The 26,530-nt window shown below is 43.0% G+C and overlaps 1 protein-coding gene across 1 annotated transcript in view; it reads left to right on the top strand.

The window, feature by feature from the left end:
- LOC133645568 (uncharacterized) overlaps positions 1–25,452 on the top strand; it is a 34,154-nt gene extending 8,702 nt beyond the window's left edge. Inside the window, exons 4-7 of the mRNA XM_062040708.1 lie at positions 6,594–6,651; positions 11,308–11,512; positions 15,744–15,903; positions 24,298–25,452. Of these exons, the coding sequence (XP_061896692.1) occupies positions 6,594–6,651; positions 11,308–11,512; positions 15,744–15,903; positions 24,298–24,414 (540 nt within the window). The 3' untranslated portion in view covers positions 24,415–25,452. The remainder of the gene's footprint in view (positions 1–6,593; positions 6,652–11,307; positions 11,513–15,743; positions 15,904–24,297) is intronic.
- Positions 25,453–26,530: the final 1,078 nt, after the last annotated feature.

The following is a 26,530-nucleotide window of genomic DNA, read 5'->3' as shown; positions in this document are numbered from 1 at the left end:
ATTTTTCTACCGTTTGTCCCTTCTGGTGTCTGGAGCCTATCCCAGCTGCACTCGGGCGAAAGGCAGGGACAAGTCGCCAACTCATGGCAGGGCCAACACAGACAGATAGACAACATTCACACTCACATTCACACATTTAGTGTTGCCAATCTAGAATAAAGACAACAAAATAAGATCAATTTTTACCTCTAAAGGCCTCAGTGGCCACATGCGTGGACAGCACCTTTTAGCTCTTATTTCCAAAATTGTGTACACTACTGAATTGGGGTCTTATGGCCGCTTATGTGGACACTTATACTGCCATCTGGTGGTGTCAGAAGAGTATAACATACAATGAAACTTGGAAGAAAAAAAGTGTAAAAATAAGAATTAGCACTAAACAATAGGGCAGCACGGTGGAACAGGGGTTAGTGCATGTGCCTCACAATACGAAGGTCCTGAGTAGTCCTGAGTTCAATCCCGGGCTCGGGATCTTTCTGTGTGGAGTTTGCATGTTCTCCCCGTGACTGCGTGGGTTCCCTCCGGGTACTCCGGCTTCCTCCTACCTCCAAAGACATGCACCTGGGGATAGGTTGATTGGCAACACTAAATGATCCCTAGTGTGTGAATGTGAGTGTGAATGTTGTCTGTCTATCTGTGTTGGCCCTGTGATGAGGTGGCGACTTGTCCAGGGTGTACCCCGCCTTCCGCCCGAATGCAGCTGAGATAGGCTCCAGCACCCCCCGCGACCCCAAAAGGGACAAGCGGTAGAAAATGGATGGATGGATGGATGTCACTAAACATGAAGTACACGTTTGTTACTTATGGACAAAGTACATCATATCAAAAGATTATTCTTAGTTTTTATTCTAATTAGGGTACAATAAGCCCAAATAGCAAAGAGAAATAAAAAAAAGCATGTAAACAAACAGCTTGGGCCTAAGAGGTTTAAGCAAAGATCGGAACGCTACACATTTGGACAGCATTTTATTTATAGATCATAGCATTCTGTATTACAGAATATGTATTATATAGACAGGATAGCCTTTGTTTTGTTAGATCTGTGTACATAATTTGTATTTCATGGTGTACCTGTAGACATTGAAGTGTACATGCTGACATGTCCTCATGCATAGACGTGTACATATGGATCTATGCAGTATATGAATTGATATGGACTATAGGTCCGTACTGGATGTAGTAGTAGTAGTCATTTTATTTAGACCCAGGGTGGTCCATATCACAGAAAAATAAACCATGCAACAATAAAACCCAAATAAAAGAAATACAAGCAGAAATAAAATAAATTTAAAAAACTTGTATAAAAATAAAATAAATAAAAAACACTCCACAAAATTCCAATGTCCAGCATACAGGCTTACTCGCCAATGGTTCCACAGACCGGATGAAAATCTGACAGAACTGCGAGTCGGGTTAGTCAGACCATTAATGACATTGTTGTCTGACTCAGCTGCCCTACACATGAACCTGTACATGAGATGACGTAAAGTGACAGAGCAGTTGGGGACCCCATTACTGACAAACATTTAGCTTGCACTGCAGCACCTTGAAGCTCTTAGAAGCAGTCTCATGCTGTAAGCCACAATGAGCTTCTTAACACTGGTTTGTTTTTAAAGCGACACCACAGATGGGCAGTATATAGTGGTGTGCAATATGCTTTAAAAAGTGTGATCTTCACAGGATGTGTATACACTAGAGATGTCCGATAATGGCTTTTTTTGCAGATATCCGATATTCCGATATTGTCCAACTCTTAATTACCGATTCCGATATCAACCGATACCGATATATACAGTCGTGGAATTAACACATTATTATGCCTAATTTTGTTGTGATGCCCCGCTGGATGCATTAAACAATGTAACAAGGTTTTCCAAAATAAATCAACTCGAGTTATAGAAAAAAAAATGCAACATGGCACTGCCATATTTATTATTGAAGTCACATAGTGCATAATTTTTTTTAACATGCCTCAAAACAGCAGCTTGGAATTTGGGACATGCTCTCCCTGAGAGAGCATGAGGAGGTTGAGGTGGGCGGGGTTGGGCGGGGTTGAGCTGGGGGCGAGGTTGTGGGGGTGGAGGGGCTAGCGGGGGTGTATATTGTAGAGTCCCGGAAGAGTTAGTGCTGCAAGGGGTTCTGGGTATTTGCTCTGTTGTGTTTATGTTGTGTTACGGTGCGGATGTTCTCTCGAAATGTGTTTGTCATTCTTGTTTGGTGTGGGTTCACAGTGTGGCGTATATTTGTAACAGTGTTAAAGTTGTTTATACGGTCACCCTCAGTGTGACCTGTATGGCTGTTGACCAAGTATGCTTTGCATTCACTTGTGTGTGTGTGAAAAGCCGTAGATATTATGTGACTGGGCCGGCGTTTTAAAAAGTCATGAATTTTACTTTTTGAAACTGATACCGATAATTTTGAAACCGATACCGATAATTTCCTCTATTACATTTTAAAGCATTTATCGGCCGATAATATCAGCAGTCTGATATTATCAGACATCCCCTATACACCATTGAAGGAAACCCCATATAAGTGGTTCTCAAACTTTTTTCAACAAGTACCACCTTAGAAAAAACTTAGCTGTCCAAGTACCACCATAATGACCCACATTAAAATACAGTAGCGTAGTACGCCTAATTATTCATTAAAACAACGCAGATGTATTTAATATTTTTGGCCACTGTAACATTGCTCACTGTTTGAACAGTAACATTGTACATGAATATATCAATCAATCAATCAATGTTTATTTACATAGCCTTAAATCACAAGTGTCTCAAAGGGCTGCACAAGCCACAACGACATCCTTGGTTCAGAGCCCACATAAGGGCAAGGAAAAACTCACAACCCAGTGGGATGTCAATATGAATGACTATGAGAAACCTTGGAGAGGACCGCAGATGTGGGTGAACACATTGCATCCGGTCTTCCTCTAGGGAAGACCGGATGCAATGGACGTCGAGTGGGTCTATTATACTATTGTGAAAGTCCAGTCCATAGTGGATCTAACATAATAGTGAGAGTCCAGTCCAAAGTGGGGCCAGAAGGAGACCATCCCGAGCGGAGACGGGTTAGCTGCGCAGAGATGTCCCCAACCGATGCACAGGCGAGCGGTCCACCCCGGGTCCCAACTCTGGACAGCCAGCACTTCATCCATGGCCACCGGATATAGGAATATAGGAAAATAAAACATTGTACTTTAATCAAGTGACTATTTGGCGTACCACTAAATGGAACCCGCGTACCACTGGTGGTACACGTACCACAGTTTGAGAATATTTGCCCTATGTCATCATTTCAGGCCATTGTGCTGCAGGACAAAGTTCACGTGTTCACTGAGCACATGCAAACACCGCATGTTGAAATATGTTGTCCAATATACGGTCATGAATTAGGTCATTTTCATTTTTTCATCTTGTTGACCGAGTGGGTCAGCTCATGGCCTTTTTAGGGGGGGGGCGGGTCCAAGTCCATGTGACACAGATACAGGAAATGAGGGCTTCTCTGAAAATAGCATTAGCCATACAATGCTAAGCCTTGTTTCGCTGGAAGCTTCTGGGACATTGGAATGACGCAGCAGCCGTGCTTTTTTGAGGCAAAACGGGAGCAAAAAGACGTGAGAGTGCTGATGTTGATGTCCTCGCATCCAATTAGTGCATGAAGTTGTGTGTGAGTAACACAATCTCAGCATGCTTATGTAAGCTTGTCTCTCTTACACACACACAAAGAAGCAGGTTTGTGTGTGCGCTGCTGCAGATTAACTGACTAATTAAGTCAACCAGAGAAAATCCTCCAGCTAAAAATACAAACAAGAGTCAAAGTGAACCTCCTCCTTCCATTTTTAAAAGTTGACATGACAACCAAGCAGTGAAGCCGCCTTTTTGTCAGTCTATTGAATTAAATTTTATCTTCCTTTTTTAACATTTTCATTGGTGTCCAAAGCTTAAAAAACGACTGAAAAATCTTAGGATGCGGGATCTACTTTGATTCTTTATATCGCAGGTGTCAAACTCAAGGGCCGGGGGCCAGATCTGGCCCGCCACGTCATTGTATGTCAGTGGTTCTTAACCTTGTTGGAGGTACTGAACCCCACCAGTTTCATATGGGCTTTAGTGAATTTTTTTTTCTTTCTTAATTTAATCTTAATTTATAAATATTAATCATGAATTGATGTTATTATATTAAAGACATACTAATAAAGATATATTTTACAAACAAAAAGTTCCAGGAATGTACACATGATCCCATGTTTACATCTCATTGTGCAACATGTGAATGTTTTAGTGGGAACTAAATGCGAAAGGGGTACAAATTATTTCCAAAGCAGGACCCCCACCCAGACATACAATACTAGTACACAGCTCATGAAAAACAATATGTTGTGTTACTGTCATTGTAAGTGGGCCAAAACACTTATTTTAGAAAATAATCCCATGGAAATTACTGCTGTCATTTGATTATAAAACATTTAACTTGGTATTTAGTCAGGTTTGGGACAGGTGTGCTGCTGGTGTGGCCACAGTGTGCACATCTAAGTTAAAAAAAACAATGATTGTCACACACTAGGTGTGGTGAAATTTGTCCTATGCATTTGACCCATCACCCTTGTTCACCCCCTGGGAGGTGAAGGGAGCAGTGGGCAGTGGTGCCACAACCGGGAATCATTTTTGGTGATTTAACCCCCCAATTCCAAGCCTTGATGCTAAGTGCCAAGCAGGGAGGTAATGGATCCCATTTTTATAGTCTTTGGTATGACTCGACTTTGGTTTGAACTCACAACCTACCGATCTCAGGGCGGACACTCTAACCACTAGGCCACTGAGTAGGCCTCAAGGAGTTTTTGCGTTTGCTCATGCATATGGAAAATTAGAGCCGATAGGGAGAAGTTTTTATTTACACGATGAGTCGGGTGTGTCCTGACCTCCGCGGCGGAGGCTCCGCCGAACCCCAGAGGCCGACTCACCGAACCCCTAGGGTTCAATCGAACCCAGGTTAAGAACCACTGTTGTATGTGGCCCGCGAAAGCCTAGGAAAAGTGTGTGTTAATAAATACTTCTTTTTTTTAGTAAATGCAAAAAATTATTTCGATTTTGACAGGACAAAAATGCATCTTTTAAACGTTATCTAATCATCTCAAATATTACATTATTATATAGTGTATTAAAAAAATATGTTGGTAAAGATACAAATAAACAGTTGAATATTTGCTTGTCACCTTTACGTATGATGTGTCCATTAATTTGTACATGAAAAAATCTACTAAGTGATGGGCAATAATGTAATAGTATTTAGTTTTAGTATTTTTATTTATTTAAAAAAATTTTTTTTTATAAAGAAACACAATCATGTGTGCTTACGGACTGTATCCCTGCAGACTGTATTGATCTATATTGATATATAATGTATATATTGTGTTTTTTATGTTGATTTAATAAAAAATAAAAAATAATATTTTTATTTTATTTTTTAATTTCTTGCGCGGCCCGGTACCAATCGGTCCGCGGACCGGTACCGAGCCGTGGCCCGGTGGTTGGGAACCACTGTTATAGAGCATTGGTTGGTAAATGACCGAAATTCAATAGTCAAATCAACGTCAGAACCCAACATTGATTAAATGTGGTCAAAAAGCATGTTGTTGTTTCAACGTTAGGTTTCAGTTGCTCAACGTCAGGACCTAGTTCGCGGGGCGGTATAGCTCGGTTGGTAGAGTGGCCGTGCCAGCAACTTGAGGGTTCCAGGTTCGATCCCCGTTTCCGCCATTCTAGTCACTGGCGTTGTGTCTTTGGACAAGACACTTTACACACCTGCTCCCAGTGCCACCCACACTGGTTTAAATGTAACTTAGATATTGGGTTTCACTATGTAAAGCGCTTTGAGTCACTAGAGAAAAAGCACTATATAAATATAATTCACTTCACTAATTCAAAAAGTTTTCAATGTTGTTTTAATGTCTTGTGCCTGCTGGGTTATTTGTAATTTTGTAAAAAAAAGAAAATAAAAGAAAAAAGCATAAAATTGTGTTAGTATTTCATGTATCAACATGTATGCCTGTTTTCTTTATTTTGTGCGTTTTTCCTCTATTTTACTATTTTTTTCCCAGTTTTTTTTTATTTAATTCTAATTCTACAAAAAATTCCCTACGATTTCTACTGCATTGTGTCTCCTCGTCCAGCAGATGTCCTCTTGAACCCAAATGACAAATGATGTAATCTTTTTATTTTCTTTATGGTATCATGCTCTAATTAGCTCGTTTTGCTTTCGGTGAAATTAAAAGTTTTATTTTGCGCTGAAAAGAAGAGAGACTCTGTCCTGGGTTAGGCCTTCGTCCCTCCTCTGACTGGGGGTACTGGGGGGCATCCAGACACTGAGGGCCTTGTCCCCATGTGGAAGCCTGATGAAGTTCTCCTAGCAACCAACACAAAGTCCATTGAGCCTGGAGGACCACAGCCAAGCAGCAGACAAGAGGAGGGGATGCTGGGAAGGAGGGAGGAGAAAAACAATACTAGTGACATGTGAAAGCTGCTTTGAATATGTTTGGTGGTAGAAATTGTATAATGAAATAATACTGCTGTTCTTTGTTTGTCCTGCAGAGGGCGTACGACATTGCTCAGCAGCACGGTGATCGGAATGGAACGCGGCCACAAAGAGGTGAGCCACCAAAATGAACGACACGCCTGAAGGAATAAAGACAAAATGTTACTTTGTTATTGGTCAGGCAACAGGAATAATAACAATAATGTGACAAGCAGTAGGTATGGATGGGATGGATGGCTACAGAGGCAGGACTGCAAAAAGGCGATTGTTATTTTTGTTGAGTTTTTTGCATTTTTTGCTCAAATTTCTCAGTAAACTTCAGTCCTGAAAAAAAATCAAGCATGTAACGTTTTTAAAATGTTGACCCTTTTGAAGGCCTTTTGATCAGATAATGTCACAGGCAATGATTAAATTAGTAAAATAAGTTTCTAATGCAAATGTACGTTAATTGACAACTGTGACATAATTTGATCAAAAGGTCAAAAGGGTTAAAAAACACATTTTTTTTAAAAACATTACATGTTTGATATTGTTTATTTATATGTTTTTCCTTTTGAAAAATAAAGGACTTTTATGTCATGTTTGGCTTTAGAACATCCAGTGTATCGTAAACATGTGAAAGAACTGGACATTAAAATTGTAAAATGTAACATGAAAAAAAAACCTCTTGGAAAAACGTGTAGGGGATGGCGTGGCGCAGTTGGGAGAGTGGTCGTGCCAGCAACCTGAGGGTTCCTGGTTTGATCCCCAGCTTCTACCAACCTAGTCACGTCCGTTCTGTCCTTGAGCAAGACACTTCCCCCTTGCTCCTGATGGGTCGTGGTTAGCGCCTTGCATGGCAGCTCCCGCCATCAGTGTGTGAATGTGTGTGTTTTAAGTTTTAAGTACCTTGAAGGTAGAAAAGCGCTATACAAGAATAACCCATTTACCATTTATGTATAATGTAGTAACACAATAAATATTATGGTAAAAAAAATGCAGCAAAAATTTACTGAAAGGACCATAAAGTCAGCATTTGTCCCAAGGGGATTGCAATACTAAAACACAAGACAAAGATTTAAGCAAAAATAATTTTTGTGCTACCAAACTATTTTTGTTGACAATAATATACTGTAGGACAATGTAACAATATCGACAAAATAATACAATTAGTCCCACACAATTGTTTGAGCAAAATTAAGTCCATTGTGCAAAATAACTTAACAAAACTGTATATTACCTTAGTTACAACTAACTAGAACGATATATGACTATAAAAATATCAACAATGTTATGTTAAGTGGCTTTGGTCAAAATGATGTTTTACAGAACGTTTTCAAGCCACTTTCTGACCTTCTCTTCAGGATGCGCTGTTTTATTGGCGTTCTTATTTACATGGCTATTGTACAGCCTCTTCTGCCCGCCAACTTTGTTGTAGTTTTTATCGCTTCCATAATGAATCTACTGACAGATATAAGTTAGAACTATAAGCTACCTTGTATTAGAAATGGCAACAGCAAAATATGTATGTGCATGTACGAGCCAGTGTGCCCCACAACAAGAGGATAGAGGGGAAAAAAGGAACTTATTGACTACAGCGCTGACTAAAAATGGTAGAGGCGAGCAAAGCACTTTAGGTAATTCTAATTTATGGATAATCCGCTGACGTCACAAATGGCGAAATCGTCACCAATTGGGCAAATTCCAAACAGCTTGTTTTCCGGAAGTATGAATGAAGGCAAGATTGTTTGATAAATATCTTCGCAATACCTCCACGGTTTGATTTCAAATTTTTCCGGACTTATGCAGATCCCAAATACACAACAGCAGGTACCAATAGGTATAGACCAGTTGGTTTTGTATAATTAAGGCCCCTTTTAGTTGCAAGCTGAAATTCTACCATTAGTTGGCATAGCCGTAGCGCATGTCACATCTGTCTTCCTCGCTAGCATTAGCTTGTAACGAAAGATCGGCATTACTTTGTTTTGGGAAATGAGAAAGTGGGTGTTAAAGACGACGCTGAGAACATGACCGAGCATGTCGCCAATTTGGCAAAGCAATTCGAGCGTATCACTGCTAGTCTGCACCATACTGAAACAGAATGAGTCTCATGCCAGCCAAGGATGTTAGAATAATATCCAAGCGGCAGACATTTATCCATGAAAATATGGAAAAGCTGCCGGTGTTGCGTTCGACAGACTAGCTGCTTTAAGGAGATACCATAGAATTTCACTCCTCAAGGTAAATGCTGTACAGATTACATTACTTCATAAAACTACTGTGGTTGTAAGTAGTACATTGTGGAAGTTGCCTCCTAGCAGATCCACTGTAGACACGGCACCAGAGCCAAGCGTGCAGTTTTAAACAAGTTTTTAATGTGCATAGATTTGAGTCCAACTCTTTCTCCAGCAGAACGTGACTTTTCAGTCACGTCCGTATCCTCTCTCCCCTCCTGCTCCCAGCCGCTTACTGTTAAAGACAACAGATGATTAGATTAACACGTACCACCTGTGAAATCTAAACACCTGCCAGCTGTGTCTCGCCGTCAGCACTGCCACGCCCCCGTCTGATGGTGCTCTGTCCTCAGCACCATGGACAGAGGCGGTGACCTTTGCTCCTGCAGGCAGCGCTGGCCACATCTCCCTCCACATACATCCTATTGCATTGTTTTTTAACAATAATTCTTATCTAAACATTTTTCTTTTTAAAAGGCCTGTTACGTGTTAAAATTGTGCTGTTTTTGTGGGGGGCAAGCTCCAATTTAACTTGATTTCAATTAATTTCAATGGAAGAAAGGGATAAGCGGTAGAAAATGGATGGATGGATGGATGGAAGACATTGATTTGAGATACAAGTGTTTTGAGTTCAGAGCTCCGTCACAGAACCAAGTAGGTTTGTAAATTTAGGTATTACTGCATGAGCAACACAACCAGATAAAAAGTTAACAGAAAACAATGAAAACGGTTCAGTTCATTTATTTATGTATAGCACTTTTAAAAACAACCCCAGTTGGCCAAAGTGCTGTACAGACGTAAGAAACAATTTGAAACAAAAAAAGGGGACAGAGTGTCACATTTACATTGAAACACAGAAGGATGAATAAAATACAATAGTAAAATATACCTTAAAAGAAGTACAGACTACATCACCTAAAATACTAAAATGTAATAAATAAATAAAAAATGTATAAAACAAGACATTAAAACGACCAATATATCCTGCCTAACTGGATTTGAACACCAGGGAGTAGAAAATATGTTTTTAAAATAGATTTAAACTGGATAGATTGACTTTGAATTGCACTTGTATCGAGCCAATACTGATACTGACAAATCACGCTCCATTGTTTTTGGCTGACTGGCAACACTGAAAACTGGCCCACATAGTGTGTGAATGTGAGTGTGAATGGTGTCTGTCTATCTGTGTTGGCCCTGCGATGAGGTGGCGACTTGTCCAGGGTGTAGCCCGTCTTCCGCGCCCGAATGCAGCTGAGATAGGCTCCAGCACCCCCCGCGACCCCGAAAGGGACAAGCGGTAGAAAATGGATGGATGGATGTTTTGGCTGACTGGCAACACTAAAAACTGGCCCTCATAGTGTGTGAATGTGAGTGTGAATGTTGTCTGTGTTGGCCCTGCGATGAGGTGGCGACTTGTCCAGGGTGTACCCTGTCTTCCGCGCCCGAGTGCAGCTGGGATAGGCTCCAGCGGCAGAAAATGGATGGATGAATGTTTCCCCACAAGCTCCCTACTTGACTCACTGCAAAACACCGTCCCTGGTGTTTTGGCGGAAAATTGCACATCACGTGAGCAATATCCTGCTTTGGCCAAATTCTATGTGAAGGTGAGCTGAGGTCAAAGGTCAGTCTAGTCTCCCCTTCTTCTGAAGCCCCTGGATAACCTTCGGGCCTGAAACTAGCCTTTAGCATTAGCCTCCGGCAGGAGTTCAGCACATGATACAAACAAGCAGTCACCACGCCCACTCATTGGGAGGTCTCCTGATGTCCCTGAAGGCAGCGTGGGAAACAAGCCAATGCTGCTTTTATAAAAAGGGTGGGGGGGGATCATGTGACCAGTGTTTTACACTCAGCGTGGTGGCTCAGTGGAGAGGAGACGGAGGCTCGCTGAGTCTCAGGAGAAAATTATGAGAAGAAGATGAGAAGATGGACGAGGGGATGTCAGCCCGAGAGCAACGAGTGCAGTCTGGTAAGAGATGAAACCAGTACAACTATAAAGAATAAGATGAAGAGTAAGTTTAAATGATATATTTATCAAGTAGAAGATGTGATAGACTGATTGATCCTTGCTAGTCAATCATAAACCTTGTGTTTGATGACACGTCTACTTTGTATTGACTTAACTGCGTATGTGTGTTTGTTTAATGGTGTGCGCGAAGAAAGGAAGTCTTGCGTTGTCCTCATCATGTTGCTTTCGTCTCGGCTGACGGAACGTTCTAGCAGAGTGAAGACGCGGAGCTTCCAGTAGAAGTCAGTGGAAGAGGTCAAAGGTTAAGTGTGGGCCATCATTAACAAAGTAACAGAAGGACAAGGTCCAGACGTCATTTTTTGGGGAGGACGCCGGCGGTGTCTGCTTTCATACAAGAAAGAGTGGCTATGAAAGCTGATCTGTGTCTCCCAGAATATCTGAAGACTGGGATCACATGACCTATAATCTCCTGCATTGTCTCCCGCAATCACGCCCCCTGGTGGCGACGCTCGAGGGACAGCGTTCAGAACTTGCCATAGGTGCCACTAACCAACTTGTCATGCCCCCCCCCCCACCCCACCCCCCCAGCTTCAGCGTACGCAGACTTGCAGCAGCACCGGTTCGACAATGTCCACAGAAGGACAATGCCCGCGTCCTGCCACATCCCCTCGCCCGACTACCTGGAGGGAGACGAGGACCCGGATCTCATCAAGCCTAGAAAACTGTTGAATCCGGTGAAAAGTTCCAAGAGTCACCAGGAGCTTCACCGGGAGCTACTGAGTAGCTGCAAGCGGTAAGAAGGATGTTTATGTCCCACATTCATTGACTCATAAGTAAACATCACACCACTTCCACACTAATGTGCGCAGTGTGTGTGTGATGTGTGTGTGTGTGTTGGGGGGGGGGGGGGGCTTTGATTTGGAGACTTCCAAACGGTCTCTGTGCTCGCGTCTTTGCTGTCCTTTGAGGTTGGAATGTAGGAAGCTTTGGTGCCAGGACACCTCCTCCCACCGCCGAGCATGCTGGGAAAGCACTTGTGTCCATTTAACTTCACCATAAAGTGTAAGGACACAACATAATGACAGGCTGGACTCATTGTCCTTAGTTGTCCCTGAATCTTCATTCTTCATCTTAACAAGACATGTTGGATAATTGTTTGCCTCCAACTTTGTGGGAACATTTTGGGGAAGACAAGAGTTTTTTGTTTCCAGCGCACAAAGCAATATTCATAAAGGCCTGCTTGGAGGAGTTTGGTGAAAGAACTAAAACAGGTCCAGCAACCTCTGATCTGAAAGTCTTATCTGTTAAAGACCAACAACAAAGTGTTTGTACTGTAACACATTGTTATCTGCTATCTATAACTTTTAATGTGTGTGTGCGTGTGTGTTCTTGTATTGCTACCCTTCTTGAGACATCAACAAGGAAAAGTACCTTCCATATAAGGACCAGTGAACAAGTTAGGACCTAAATCAGGGGTGGGCAATTAATTTTTACCGGGGGCCGCATGAGCAACCCGAGCACTGCTGGAGGGCCACATCGACAATATTTCAATTAAATTTTGCTCAATATTATTTTTGATATATACGTAAGATTAATAATAATAATAATAATAATAATAATAATTAATAATAATACTTTCATTTAACCTAACTTAACTTTATACCAAAAGCACTGCTTTGGAAATAATTTGTACCCCTTTCAGAGATCACATTTAGTTCCCCTTAAACATCCTCATGTTGCACAATGAAATGTAAGCATAGGATGAAGTGTGCATTCCTGTAACTTTCTCTAGTAACAGCATTCCATGATTAATATAAATAAATTAACATAAATAATAAATGACAGTAAAATAAGCACACGTATGACTGAGGAGTCATAGTGTAACTTTGTGTGGTGTTTGAGTTGTCCGACTTTTTGTGTGGCCATAAACGCACCAGTGGTTTAGTGGTATGCGTGTTGTTGACAGATGACACGTGGGTTTTGGCCTGGTTTGTACGGCAGAAAATGACTAGTTTTTCGAGATAGAAGTGTTTTACTCATGTTTTTGGTGTGGTTATGGCCGAATATAAACAGTTTTGCTCAATAAAGTGATCAATATAATTCCTGGCCTCAAAGCATCTCGATAGACGTTACAATAATTGAACGGTGTTCAATTGAACGGTGTTGACGAACACCGTTAGGGCAACTTGTTGTCACTGTCACTCAGAGTTGCATTGCAAAATTACACAGAATAAATGTGTTTATTTTGTTTAGAATTCAGATGGGATTTGATTTGGTGCGCGGCATATATTTGCTGTGCGCAGTGGACGCTTGAGCAGTGCGCAATTGCGCAGGCGCGCACCTTAGAGGGAACGTTGCTTGGCAGTCCATGTCTTGTTGAAAACACGGCGTTAGTCATCAACTTTTCTCTTTTTAGCGTCTCTTGTCGCTGTGCACCTTCACCCATAGGTTACACACGGACATACGCCCATAAATAACACTTTTCAAAATAAAAGCAGCACAGTTGTATTGCGCGCACGACATAGATGTTTTTTCAACTTTATTTTGTAATTTGTGATTGCAGCTGTTCACATTCACTCACAATCACGCACGCGCATACGTCCACACGGAAGTAATACAAATAACACTTTTCAAAACAAAAGCAGCACCGTTGTATTGCACAGTCGACATAGATACTTTTTAAAATGTATTTTGTAATTTATGATTGGCCTCACGCGGGCTGGACCGGACAAAGGGCCGGATGTGGCCCGCGGGCCGCAGAATGCCCAGGTCTGACCTAAGTCATGGTCCCAATACAGATAACCATTGCAAATACTAGCCAAATACTACAGTCAGTGAACATTGCTCCAAAGTCAGGATTTTTTGTTTGATTTAATGTGCATACAAAAGTCAACATTGACAGGTGCAAAGGCAGCAATATATGATAAAACAAGACAGCAGCTAAAGAAGGACTTCCCTATACATCCCCGAAAAAACCCGCCAGGTGAACAGCTGATTTTACGACTTCCGGTGCTGACGTAAGACAACCCGCGTCCCATATGTGACCGTAGGATGAACAAATACACTACAGTACTAAAACTAGGGTTGGGTATCGTTTGAATTCGAACGATTCCGATCCCGATTCCGATTCTTTGTTTCGGTTCCGATTCCTGACGATTCTCGGTTCCGATTCTTTTAAGAGGCAGGGTCAAAAAAAAGTTTTGGATATTTTAAATGAGCTAGCTAACCTACAGTCTTTCTGAATGAAATAGTCTGACATTCTCCATCAATTTTAATTCTATTAACTTTTTATGAACGTTACTATAAATTCATCACAGGGCTGTTTTCAACTAGAATATAAATATCAAATCTATGAACTTGAATATAAATATTATAAATTATGAATACATTTTCCCAGGGGTACACTTTCCTCAAGAGAGCTTTATTTTTGAAAACCTCATGAAAACACATTTACACATAAGTGTATGATGCTGCAGGAAACCTCATGAAAACACATTTACACATAAGTGTATGATGCTGCAGGAAACCTCATGAAAACACATTTACACACACAAGTGTATGATGCTGCAGGTACTTAAAAATGTTACCGTGCTCCCACTGATGGGCTAACCTGGTGCAGAAAAGCAAATAAACAATAAGAAACAACTTGCAAAACCCAGTCCAGATTAGCAGCAGGTACAGTATAAAATCAGAGACAGTTCTTGTTTAGGAAAATGACCATATCCGCCTTCTCAGGCAGGATGCGTGAGCGTTCTGGACAGATAGTGTCTCCTGCTGTGGAAAATACACGTTCGCTGGGTGTGGAAGAAGCTTGAACGCATAAATAGGAGAAAGCGAGATATGACAGCAAAGGATAAGTCTTTTGTTGGTTCCACCGGACCACCACCATGCGGCAGGGTCGTCAGACATAAGTATCGGTGGAACGTCCTGGTACATCTGCAGCTCTCTCTCCACTCGTTTCTTGATGGACATGGAGCTCTGTTATTTCGCGGTTATTTCATTTTTTTTTGTGAAGTAAAGCCACACTTTCGACTGCCGACGCCCGCTATCCATGCTTGAGCTTGACTGACTCGCTCGGCTATGCTAACACTTCCGGCGGTGGGCGCTTCTTTGTTGGTGTTCAGCGGCTTCTTCTTCCGGTTCGGCGGACATATTTTTTTCCGGTCGGCGGACTGGTATCGAAAATAGGAATCGAAATTTAAACTTTTGAACGATTCCGGGAGAATCGGAAAGTTAGTCCCGTTTCCAATCGATACTCGATACTCGATACCCAACCCTAACTAAGACTATAGTGGCCATTAACAGTTAGCTTCTACAGCTGGGTTGCCCAAAGTGCGGCACAGGGGCCATATGTGGTCTGTGACTCGTTTGTCATCGGCCTTAAGCACATTACAAAAAACAAAAAATTTAGATCTCATTTGCACACCTGGTGGTGAAATCTATCAAAATTAGGGTGGTCCCAAAAAGGAGGGATCTTTCAAATTAACTGTGTGTCGGTTTTAAAAGTGCTTTCCCTCTGGTCAACATATGAAACAACATGTGTGTAAAAATTTGAAGTGCTCCCCCTCTGGTCAACACATGTAATAACAAGTGTTTGTAAGGAATTGAAATGCGCCTCCTTTGGGCAAAATTAATGAAAAAAAATAAAATAAATATGTATATAAAGACATACTGTAATAACTTGAAGTAAATAATGAAAATTAAAAAACAATTACAAACAAATCATTAAAAAAAATATATATATATATATATATAAAAGCTTACCTTTTTTATTTTTGCATAATTCGTATATATTATTACCGTTTTAAATACACATCTTTATATAAAGGGAGGTCCTAAAGAGGTAGGCATTTTTCTCAGGTCTCAAGAAGGTAACAAATGCAAGAATGTGTGTGTGCGTGTTTGTGTGTGTGTGTGTGTGTGTGTGTGTGTGTGTGTGTGTGTGTGTGTGTGTGTGTGTGTGTGTGTGTGTGTGTGTGTGTGTGTGTGTGTGTGTGTGTGTGTGTGTGTGTGTGTGTGTGTAGGAGTGGGGTGAGCGTGGAGACCAAACCAGAGCTGCAGAGAGTCCTGGAATCCAGGAAGAGAGATCAGCTGATGCGGCAGAGAAGAGAGGACGAGGTCGCTCGAAGGAAGATTTCTCCTCTAGAAGCTGAACTGAGGAAGAGACACCAGAAACTGGAAGAGGTATAATTGATGCTGCAGAAACTTCAAGAAAAGTGATTCTCAAACTGTGGTACGTGTACCACTAGTGGTACGCGGGCTCCATGTAGCGGTGCGCCAAAAGAATCACTTGATTACAGTGTTTTGTTTTACAATATTCAAACATAGTGTTAAAGGAGCCATATGTAGGAATCTGGACAGAAAAAGTACTGCAATCATGGTCAAAATTCTGTAGTCCCGTCTCCTTCTCCCTGACTGAGGTTGCCAGATACGCAGCCAAATCCAGCTCGACCCAAAACTAAAGAGGAGACATTTTACCAAGGTATGCCTATGGGCTACTGTTTCAAACGTTTCAGAATGCCATATGTTATGTTAGTGTTATAATACAACTAAGAATGACGACAGACACCAACTCTAGTTGACTCTTTACTCGGGAGCTCCTGAACTTCCTGTGTCACCCCCAAATGGGTCCGTGGTACAACACACTCAACAACAACCATTCCTTTACAGAACACCTCCCCCTTAAGTTTGACCTCTTCTTCAAAGCCAATGGTTATCTAAAATTATCTCTTTAAATGCCCCCCTTGACATTACCTAAACATTTGCCGTATGAAATCTTACTTACTTATATCTTTCTGTAAGACACACTTAGTGCATAAACATATATCTTATATAAACTGTATAACCCTGAAAATCAATATTACTTTTTCTTTTCAAACGATCAACTTACATCCCATAAACGTCAAGCACATGAACAGTATGAATCAGATTACAATCCTCTTTCCTTTCTGTTTTTTTTTTTTTTTTCTCTTTCTCTTTTTTTTTTTTTTTTCTCTCACACACACCACATTGTCTCAACAGTCCTAAAGATCCAGACGTCTAGGAGGGCATGAGACTCGGCCTGATGCTGTGATGTACTTGTTAGATGCGTCTGTATCAGTATTTACGTGTCTGTTTGTTTCTGTAGTGGTGCGTGCAGGTGTGCTTGAGTTACCTGGCTCTGGAGTGTGCTCTGGGGTGTTCTCAGTGTAGTCTTGTGTGTCAGGCGTCTGTGTGTTGTGAATTGGGCGCATGTGTGTGCGATTACGCCTAAGTGAGCCCTCTTCAGTGTTGATAATGTAGGATCTCGGTGTAGACGCTTTCTGCACCACTGTCCCGTGTTTGTTTTCTTTCGGCAGCCAAACCTCTTGGCCTGACTGCAGCTGCGGCAGGACCCGGACTCTGTGGCGCTGGTTGTACCGGCGCTGCTGTTTCTCCTTCGCTCGCCTTTCCTCCTTCCGGAACTGCCTAATGCCTGGCCACCGAGGACGAAGTGCAGCGGGAACTTGGGGAATGTCAGAGCGGATCTGTCTCCCCATTAGGAGTTGTGCTGGAGAGTAGCCACTCTCCAGCGGCGTGGCGCGGTATGTCTGCAGCGCCCTGGCCTTGTCGCCGCCTCCTTTCCACAGCCCTTTGACTGTGGCAACAGCCCGCTCCGCCTCGCCGTTGGCCTGTGGGTATCTGGGGCTGCCGGTGACGTGAGCAAATCCATATGCTCTGGCGAAGGTCTGGAACTCTGAACCGCTGTACTGCGGCCCATTGTCGGAGAAGACCGTCTCTGGTGTCCCATGGCGACTGAAGACGTCCTTGAGAGCAGCCACTACTGTCTCCGCAGTAGCTACTTCGAGGTGTGCTACTTCTATGTAGCGTGAAAAATAGTCCACTACTAGCAGGTATGTACTATTTTTCCAAAAGAACAAGTCCGTGCCGACACGTTGCCAGGGTCTCTCCTGCACTGCTGTCGTCAGCAGCGGCTCTCTCTGCTCTGCACGATGCTGTGAACAGGTGTTGCAGTTCTCCACCATCTGTCTGATGTGGCTCGACAGTCCTGGCCACCAGACCGCCTGGCGGGCCCTAGCTCGGCATTTAACGACCCCTTGATGCCCACTGTGTAGCTGCTGTAAGACTTCCCCCCTCAGCTCACCTGGAATGACGATGCGTTGGCCTCGGAGGAGCAGCTGTCCATTCATGGTGAGGTTGCCTTTTTCAGGCCAAAAGAGAGCCAGCTCTTGGGGCAACGCATGTCTCTCAGGCCATTCAGTCTCACAGTATCTGATCAGCTGCGCACAGATTGGGTCGGCTTTCTGCTTTGCTGCGATGTCGTTTAGACGGTGCTCTGTAGCGGGGAAGCTCTGAGTGACGGCGTCCAGGAACACTTTGACCTCGGCCTCTTTCTCCTTTTCCTCCGCCGTGAAGGTGTGTTGGATTGGGGCCCTGGATAACGTGTCCGCTGTTATCAAGCTCTTCCCCGGCACGTGCACGATATCGAAACAGAATCTCAGAAGCCTCAGCCTGAACCTCAGCACTCTCGGTGGGAGTTCGTCGAGAGCCTTGGTGCTAAGCAATGGCACTAGGGGCTTGTGGTCTGTCTCCAACCTGAATTTCAGTCCCAGCAGGTAGGAGGACAGACGCTCACACGCCCACGTAGCTGCCAGAGCTTCCTTTTCAATCTGAGCGTAATGTCTTTCGGTGTCTGACATACCTCTTGAGATGAAGATGATTGGTCTCCAGGCTCCGTCTGACTGCTGCTGGGTGAGGACGCCCCCGAGACCAAAGGATGAGGCGTCCGCCGACACGCACGTCTCCGCTGTCGGTGAGTAGGCAGCCAGCACCTGTGTGGAGCTGAGCTCCTGTTTGAGTCTTTTGAAAGCCTCTTCTTGTGGCGCTTCCCAGCACCACTCGTTCTTTCCGCACAGCAGGTCTTTGATTGGGCGTGTGTATGACGCGAGGTGCGGCAGGAACTTGCTGAGGTAGTTGGCCATCCCCATGAGTCTCTTCACCCCCTCGACGTCCGTCGGTGCAGGCATCTCCTGTATGGCTTTGATCTTTTCGATGTCCGGTGTCACACCATCCACGGAGACTCGGTGGCCCAGGAAAGTGATGCTGTTCTTGCTGAACTCACACTTCTCCCCATTCAATGTTAGTCCCTCCTCCTGGAGCTTCTTCAGGACCTGACAGAGTCTCTCGTCGTGCTGGGTCTGGCTGTCCCCGTAAACCAAAATGTCGTCCGCGTGACACACTGCGCCTGCGCAGCTCTCCAGCATCTGCAACATCCGCCGCTGAAAGTGTTCAGGTGCAGAGGAAATCCCGAACGGCAAGCGGTTGAACGCGTACCGTCCGAACGGGGTGATGAATGTCGTCATCAGCTTACTTTCCTCTGCTAGCGGGATTTGCCAGAAGCCGGAGGTGGCGTCCAGCTTTGTGAACGTTTTCGCCCCGGCCAGCATGCCCAGGGTGTGGTCGACAGCGGGGAGGATGTATCTCTCCCTCTGAACCCACCCGTTTAAATGGGTTAGGTCTACGCACAGCCGCATCTTGCCGTTGGGCTTCGGCACTACGACTAAGCCAGCACACCAGGGTGTGGGTTGTGTCACCCTGGAGATGACACCCATGTCGACCATGCGATCCAGTTCCTTCTTGACTTTGTCGCAGAGGGGAAGAGGCACGCGGCGTGGGGAGGACAGAGCGTAGGGGACTGCATCGGGCTCCAGGGCGATGGTGTAGGGCTCCTTTAATTTCCCTAACCCGGTGAACACAGTGGGAAACAGCGCTTTAAAGTCCTTCTGCTGTGTTTCCACTGTATCAACACGCCGCACCAGATCGAGGGCCTTGATCGCTGGGAGGCCTATCAGAGGCTTGGACAGTCCATTGACAACATAAACATCCTGTCTGGTTGTTTTGCCCTTTGCCGTCAGACCCCCTTTAAAACATCCTTCAACCTCAAGTCTGTGTTGCCCTGGGCCATACAGCACTTTTCTTGACTGTTGCAGTGCCCCGTGGATTTTTCTGAAGTAGATACTGCTGGGAATCGCGTTGACAGCAGCCCCCGTATCCAGCTTGAACGCCAGCTCTCGTCCGTTCAACTGTAGCATTCCGATCCATTCATCCTCTCCCTCTGAGCTCACTTCGCCCAGGAACGCAAACTCAAACTCCTCCTCCTCACTCTGTATGATGTCGTGCACACTTTTAGCTGACCTGCATATTTTGGCAAAATGTCCTCTTTTGTGGCACTTGTGACACTCGGCATCACGAGCAGGACACTCTTTCCATGGGTGTTTTTTCGTGTTCCCACACTTGCCACACCCTGTTGTCTGCACTCTTTCCATGGGAGTTTTATTGTATTCAACTTTTCGCCCCATCTGGTTCTTTGTTATTGCTTCTACATGACCTGCTGACGGCTCTGCCCCCCTCAGCCCCGGCTGTTGTTTTTTCACTGCTGCACTTTGCTTGATCTGCGTTATGGCTTTTTCTAGGGTGAGTTCTGCATCTAGCTGTAAACGCTCCGACAGCCTCGCATCTAGGATCCCGACAACTAGTCTGTCCCTTATTAACTCGTCCCTCAGAGTACCAAACTCGCAATGTTCAGCTAACGTGTGCACGGCGGTGATAAAGGACTCCACAGTCTCGCCTGGTTGCTGACATCGCCGGTTAAAGCAGGCCCTTTCATAGATCACGTTCCGTTTACTCACGCAGTGTTTTTCGAATGCTGCCGTGACGTCGTTGTAGGACTTCTTTTGTTCCTCCGTTAGCTGCAGCGCCTTCAAAACGTCCTCAGCCTCCTCCCCCGCCGAGTACATAAAAGCATTCACCTGGAATTCCTGAGACTGCTTGTCCAGTCCAGATGCAATTCTATAGCGATTAAATCGCGTACTCCATCTTGGCCATTCCTCTGGTTTCGAAAAGTCAAATTTACTTGGCGGGAAGTATTGAGGCACTTGGGGCAGCGCTGCTAACTGTTGCTGTTGTTCGTCCATTTTTTTTTTCGTTGTAATCTTCTCGGTTACACTGCTCGTTACTACCGTACCACTAACGTCACTAAGTTTCTGACACCATGTTATGTTAGTGTTATAATACAACTAAGAATGACGACAGACACCAACTCTAGTTGACTCTTTACTCGGGAGCTCCTGAACTTCCTGTGTCACCCCCAAATGGGTCCGTGGTACAACACACTCAACAACAACCATTCCTTTACAGAACACCATATAACTTGGTACATGTAGTCCACAATATTTAAACACAAATGAGGAATTATTTTATCATGTGATTTGGCTGTCTCCATACGTTTCACATTGCCATGACAGCTGCGCTAATGTTGGAACCCGTTTCCTCAGCTTATCAGCATATTGTGAACGAAATAGGCACTGACACTACCTATATCAGGGGTCGGCAACCTTTACCACTCAAAGAGCCATTTTGGCAAGTTTCACAAATTAAAGAAAATGATGGGAGCCACAAAAAAAAAAAAATTTAAAATGAAAAACACTGCATATAAAGCTTTAATTGCTTTGTGCTATGTTAACCAGGGGTCTCAGACACACGCACCGGCACACACTTTGATATGGAAAATTGATGTCAGTGAAGGCCGGCGAGATTTGAATCAATGGCGCTTGATAGCGCCATACTTGCCAACACTCTCATTATTCCCGGGAGACGCCCGAATATCAGGGAGTGATGGCACTGCTTATGGTGCCCTCTACAGCCTGCCCAAACAGTGTACCTGCTCGGCCACATGTAGAATGCAGCTTCAGCTTACTTACGCAAGTGACAGCAAGGCGTACTAGGTCAGCAGCCACACAGCTTACACTGACCGTAACCGTACCGTATAAAACAACTTTAACACGGTTACGTTACAAATATGCGCCACACTTTGAACCCACACCAAAAAAGAATGACAAACACATTTCTGGAGAACATCTGCACTGTAACACAACATAAACACAACACAATAAATACCCAGAATCCCATGCAGCACTAACTCTTCCGCTCAACCGACGCACGGAGGGGGGGGTTGATGTGTGGGGGGGTTTTGTGGTAGCGGGGGTGTATAATCTAGACCGGAAGAGTTAGGGCTGCATGGGATTCTGGGTATTTATTGTGTTGTGTTTATGTTGTGTTACAGCGGGATGTCCTCCAGAAATGTGTTTTTCATTCTTTTTTGGTGTGGGTTCACAGTGTGGCGCATATTTGTAACGTAACAGTGTTAAAGTTGTTTTATACGGTACGGCTACCGTCAGTGTAAGCTGTGTGGCTGATGACTAAGTATGCTTTGCTGTCTCCTACGTGTGCAAGTAAAAGCTACATACAACATGTGGCCGGGCTGGCACGCTGTTTGTAAATGCTATAGAGGACAATTACTGCAGTGCAATCAGGGCACGCCCTTAATTTAGTAATTAGAGTGAAAGTAGGATTATATTTACCCTGGGAGTTATCTAGGAAAGGCACTGAGATCCATAAATCTCCTGGTAATATCAGGGGGATCGGCAAGTATGCAGCTGAGCCGCATCAGAGTGGTCAAAGAGCCGCATGCGGCTCTGGAGCCGCGGGTTGCCGACCCCTGACCTATATCCACATAGGTTTTAGTTGTCGAAAATATATTTTGCCCTGTCAGTTCGAATACACATCGACATAGAAGGCTAACGGGCATATATTTCCCCCGTTAGCCTATATGTCGATGTGTCATTGACCGGGCTAGCATGCTAAGCATTCGTTGCACGAACATACTAGCTTTGTTAGACAAGATCATAGACCAGGGGTCACCAACCTTTTTGAAACCAAAAGCTACTTCTTTGGGTACTGATTAATGCGAAGGGCTACCAGTTTGATGCACACTTAAATAAATTGCCAGAAATAGCCAATTTGCTCAATTTACCTTTAACTCTATGTTATTATTAATAATTAATGATATTTATCTTTGTGGAAACACTGATCATCTTAATGATTTCTCACAATAAATATATATAGAAACAGATAAATATCAATATGCAACACTTTATTTTTATATTTTCTCTAAGTGCACATTTTTCAAATGATCACTTCTAAGACAGTCTTGTGAAATCACAATATCCCATTTTAACTAGCTAGCCACTAACATTTTTTAACAAATCATGAATTACTTTCCACCATGTTTGTACAAATATTAACTCATCTAAAATACAAAAGTCAACTCTCAAATTTTTAAATAAATCATGTCACACTTTGAACTGGACACCAAATCTGTTATCTGTTTCTTTGTCAGTTAGTGAAGACCAAGTCTTTAAAATATTTTCTTGGATTTTCAAATTCTATTTGAGTTTTGTCTCTCTTAGAATTAAAAATGTCAAGCAAAGCGAGACCAGCTTGCTAGTAAATAAATACAATTTAAAAATAGAGGCAGCTCACTGGTAAGTGCTGCTATTTGAGCTATTTTTAGAACAGGCCAGCGGGCTACTCATCTGGTCCTTACGGGCTACCTGGTGCCCGCGGGCACCGCGTTGGTGACCCCTTGGACAATATTGTTTACATACGAAATGTTAATTTCCATTTATTACATGTAATAAGAAAACTTAAATGCCTTACTTACCTATCAAGGAAGAAATTAGCAAGTTTGGCGTCAAATGAAAAAATCTTCTCCGGCTTCAATCGTTTCCATCATTCAAAGGCATCCCTGATACAAATTCTCGTTTTGTTCCTGGCTTTGTCATGAATAAGTTGAGGATCCTAACGAGGTCTTTTAGATTTACTAAGGTCTGACATGTTTAGTAACTTTACCAGTGGCAGTAGCCAGACGAAGATGGCAGTGCGTAACTGACAACCTGAATGTGACACACTCACGGACTTTCTAATTGGTCAAACGCTGGAGGTCGGGACATCAAAATTAAAACAATAACAAGATTTCGGGGCTGTAAATCTAATTTTGAAATGAGCATATCCCGGCTGAACTACTGTTATATATAGAGGTATTCGAAAAGAACATTATTTATTAATGCCTTTTGACATAGTGCCATTTAATGATGACTTGACATGAAGTTCTTACATATAGCTCTTTTAATGTTAAAACTGTGTGTAATGTTACAATGACCAAAAATATTAAATATAATTGTTAAATAAAACCTCTGCCTTTTTTAATGAATACTTGGGTCTTCTATGCTACAATATTTTAATGGTGGTCATTATGGTGGTACTTGGAGAGCCAAGTTTTTTCTGAGGTGTTACTTGGTTAAAACAGTTTGGGGACCACTTTTCTCGAACTTCTGAAGCCACTTGGAACTGGACTGAACTTCAAAATAAAAGACTGTGCAGGATGTTTCACTGCAAACAGCAACTTCATATTGTGTTCATGTTGTGTTAAAGCTATGTTCATGCTGGGTTCGTGTCGTGCTCGTGTTTGTGTCGTGTTCGTGCTGTGTTAATGTTGTGGTCATGTAATATTTGTGTCGTGTTGTCTCTATGTTGTGTTGAAGTTGTTAATCTTGTGTTCATGTCACAATCATGTTGTGTTCATGTAGTTTTCCTATTGTCTCCATGTTGAGTCCATGTCGTATTCACGTCTTGTCACATCATGTTAATGTCGTGTTCATGTCATGTTCATGTTGTGTTCATGTTTTTGTGTTGTTGCAGATGGAGCTCCGGCAGGAGAAAGAAGAAGTGGAAAAGCTAAAGGCTCCTGAGTTTGTCAAAGTCAAAGAAAACCTGAGACGGACGTCATGTGCTAGTAAAGAAGAGAAAGAAGTGTAAAAGAGGACCCGCTGTCCCTCAGGGACTGCACATAACCATTGCAGACATGAGTTGGCGTGATGAGAAGACGCTGAGACAAGGCTGTGAGGACACAAAAGCTTGTTGTGTGGACCGCCGGCTTGGTATGTTGTTGACATGATGAAGGACACTGAGGTCATGTGGAAGGACATGTCCACATCAGGGTGAAAGTTTCTCAGGAGTTTGAGATGGGCACTGTGGACAGTCAGATAAGCGACCAACCTCTTTGAGACGTGGAAGTGTCTTTCACTCAAACCCACTATGATGACTAAATGAGCCACATTACAGGATTAATGTGTCATTAATTGAAAAAGTCATACTTATTGGTTATATTAAAACCGTTCACAGAAAGGTTCATAACACGTAATCATGTGCTTCATTATCATTAATGACACTTAAGTGTCACAGTAAACTCAACAGAGTAATTTTTTATTAGCACTTAAATATTTTATTTTTTAAATTAATAAATGTTCTGACAACACCATCAAAATTATTTGAAGCATTTGCTGATTAAAAAACTAATCCTGCTGTTGAAAATCTTCATTTATATGCCAAGATATTCAAAACATATTATTGAGGGCTGTCCAAGATGAACAAAAAAAATAAAGTACTTCAAACTAAGGATTTGGGGCATTTTTAATGTTTTTAATTGTAAAGTATTTTCCGACAGCAGAAAAGCGTTTGAGTGATGTTTTACAATAGCCACTAGATGTCGCTCTTTCAACTTATTTCCTCTCTACGACAGCGACTGAAGACTCTCGTCCTGTAACCGGAAATCAGAATCAGAATCAGAAATACTTTATTAATCCCTGAAGGGAAATTAAAATTTTCAGAATTAAATACTAATTTAGTGTCCTAAATCATTAACTTAGATAGATTATGGCCTGGCACACGAATAAACCACAGTAACCTCGACTATGTGTATGTACAAACCCCGTTTCCATATGAGTTGGGAAATTGTGTTAGATGTAAATATAAACGGAATGCAACGATTTGCAAATCCTTTTGAACCCATATTCAATTGAATGCACTACAAAGACAAGATATTTGATGTTCAAACTCATAAACTTTTTTTTTTTTTTGCAAATAATAATTAACTTAGAATTTCATGGCTGCAACACGTGCCAAAGTAGTTGGGAAAGGGCATGTTCACCACTGTGTTACATGGCCTTTCCTTTTAACAACACTCAGTAAACGTTTGGGAACTGAGGAGACACATTTTTTAAGCTTCTCAGGTGGAATTCTTTCCCATTGTTGCTTGATGACCAGCTTAAGTTGTTCAACAGTCCGGGGGTCTCCGTTGTGGTATTTTAGGCTTCATAATGCGCCACACATTTTCAATGGGAGACAGGTCTGGACTACAGGCAGGCCAGTCTAGTACCCGTACTCTTTTACTATGAAGCCACATTGATGTAACACGTGGCTTGGCATTGTCTTGCTGAAATAAGCAGGGGTGTCCATGGTAACGTTGCTTGGATGGCAACATATGTTGCTCCAAAACCTGTATGTACCTTTCAGCATTAATGGCGCCTTCACAGATGTGTAAGTTACCCATGTCTTGGGCACTAATACACCCCCATACCATCACAGATGCTGGCTTTTCAACTTTGCGCCTATAACAATCCGGATGGTTCTTTCCCTCTTTGGTCCGGAGGACACAACGTCCACAGTTTCCAAAAACAATTTGAAATGTGGACTCGTCAGACCACAGAACACTTTTCCACTTTGTATCAGTCCATCTTAGATGAGCTTAGACCCAGCGAAGCCGACAGCGTTTCTGGGTGTTGTTGATAAACGGTTTTCGCCTTGCATAGGAGAGTTTTAACTTGCACTTACAGATGTAGCGACGAACTGTAGTTACTGACAGTGGGTTTCTGAAGTGTTCCTGAGCCCATGGGGTGATATCCTTTACACACTGATGTCGCTTGTTGATGGAGTACAGCCTGAGGGATCGAAGGTCACGGCCTTAGCTGCTTACGTGCAGTGATTTCTCCAGATTCTCTGAACCCTTTGATGATATTACGGAGCGTAGATGGTGAAAGCAATGAACTGTCAGCAAATTTAATTCATCTTACCTCACTGAATACCACTGATTTTC

The sequence above is a fragment of the Entelurus aequoreus genome, linkage group LG01 (genome assembly GCF_033978785.1).
Source record: "Entelurus aequoreus isolate RoL-2023_Sb linkage group LG01, RoL_Eaeq_v1.1, whole genome shotgun sequence".
NCBI classification, from domain to species: Eukaryota; Metazoa; Chordata; class Actinopteri; order Syngnathiformes; family Syngnathidae; genus Entelurus; species Entelurus aequoreus.
Note: the sequence above shows the minus strand (reverse complement) of the source record. Positions and strands in the feature narration are given on the sequence as shown.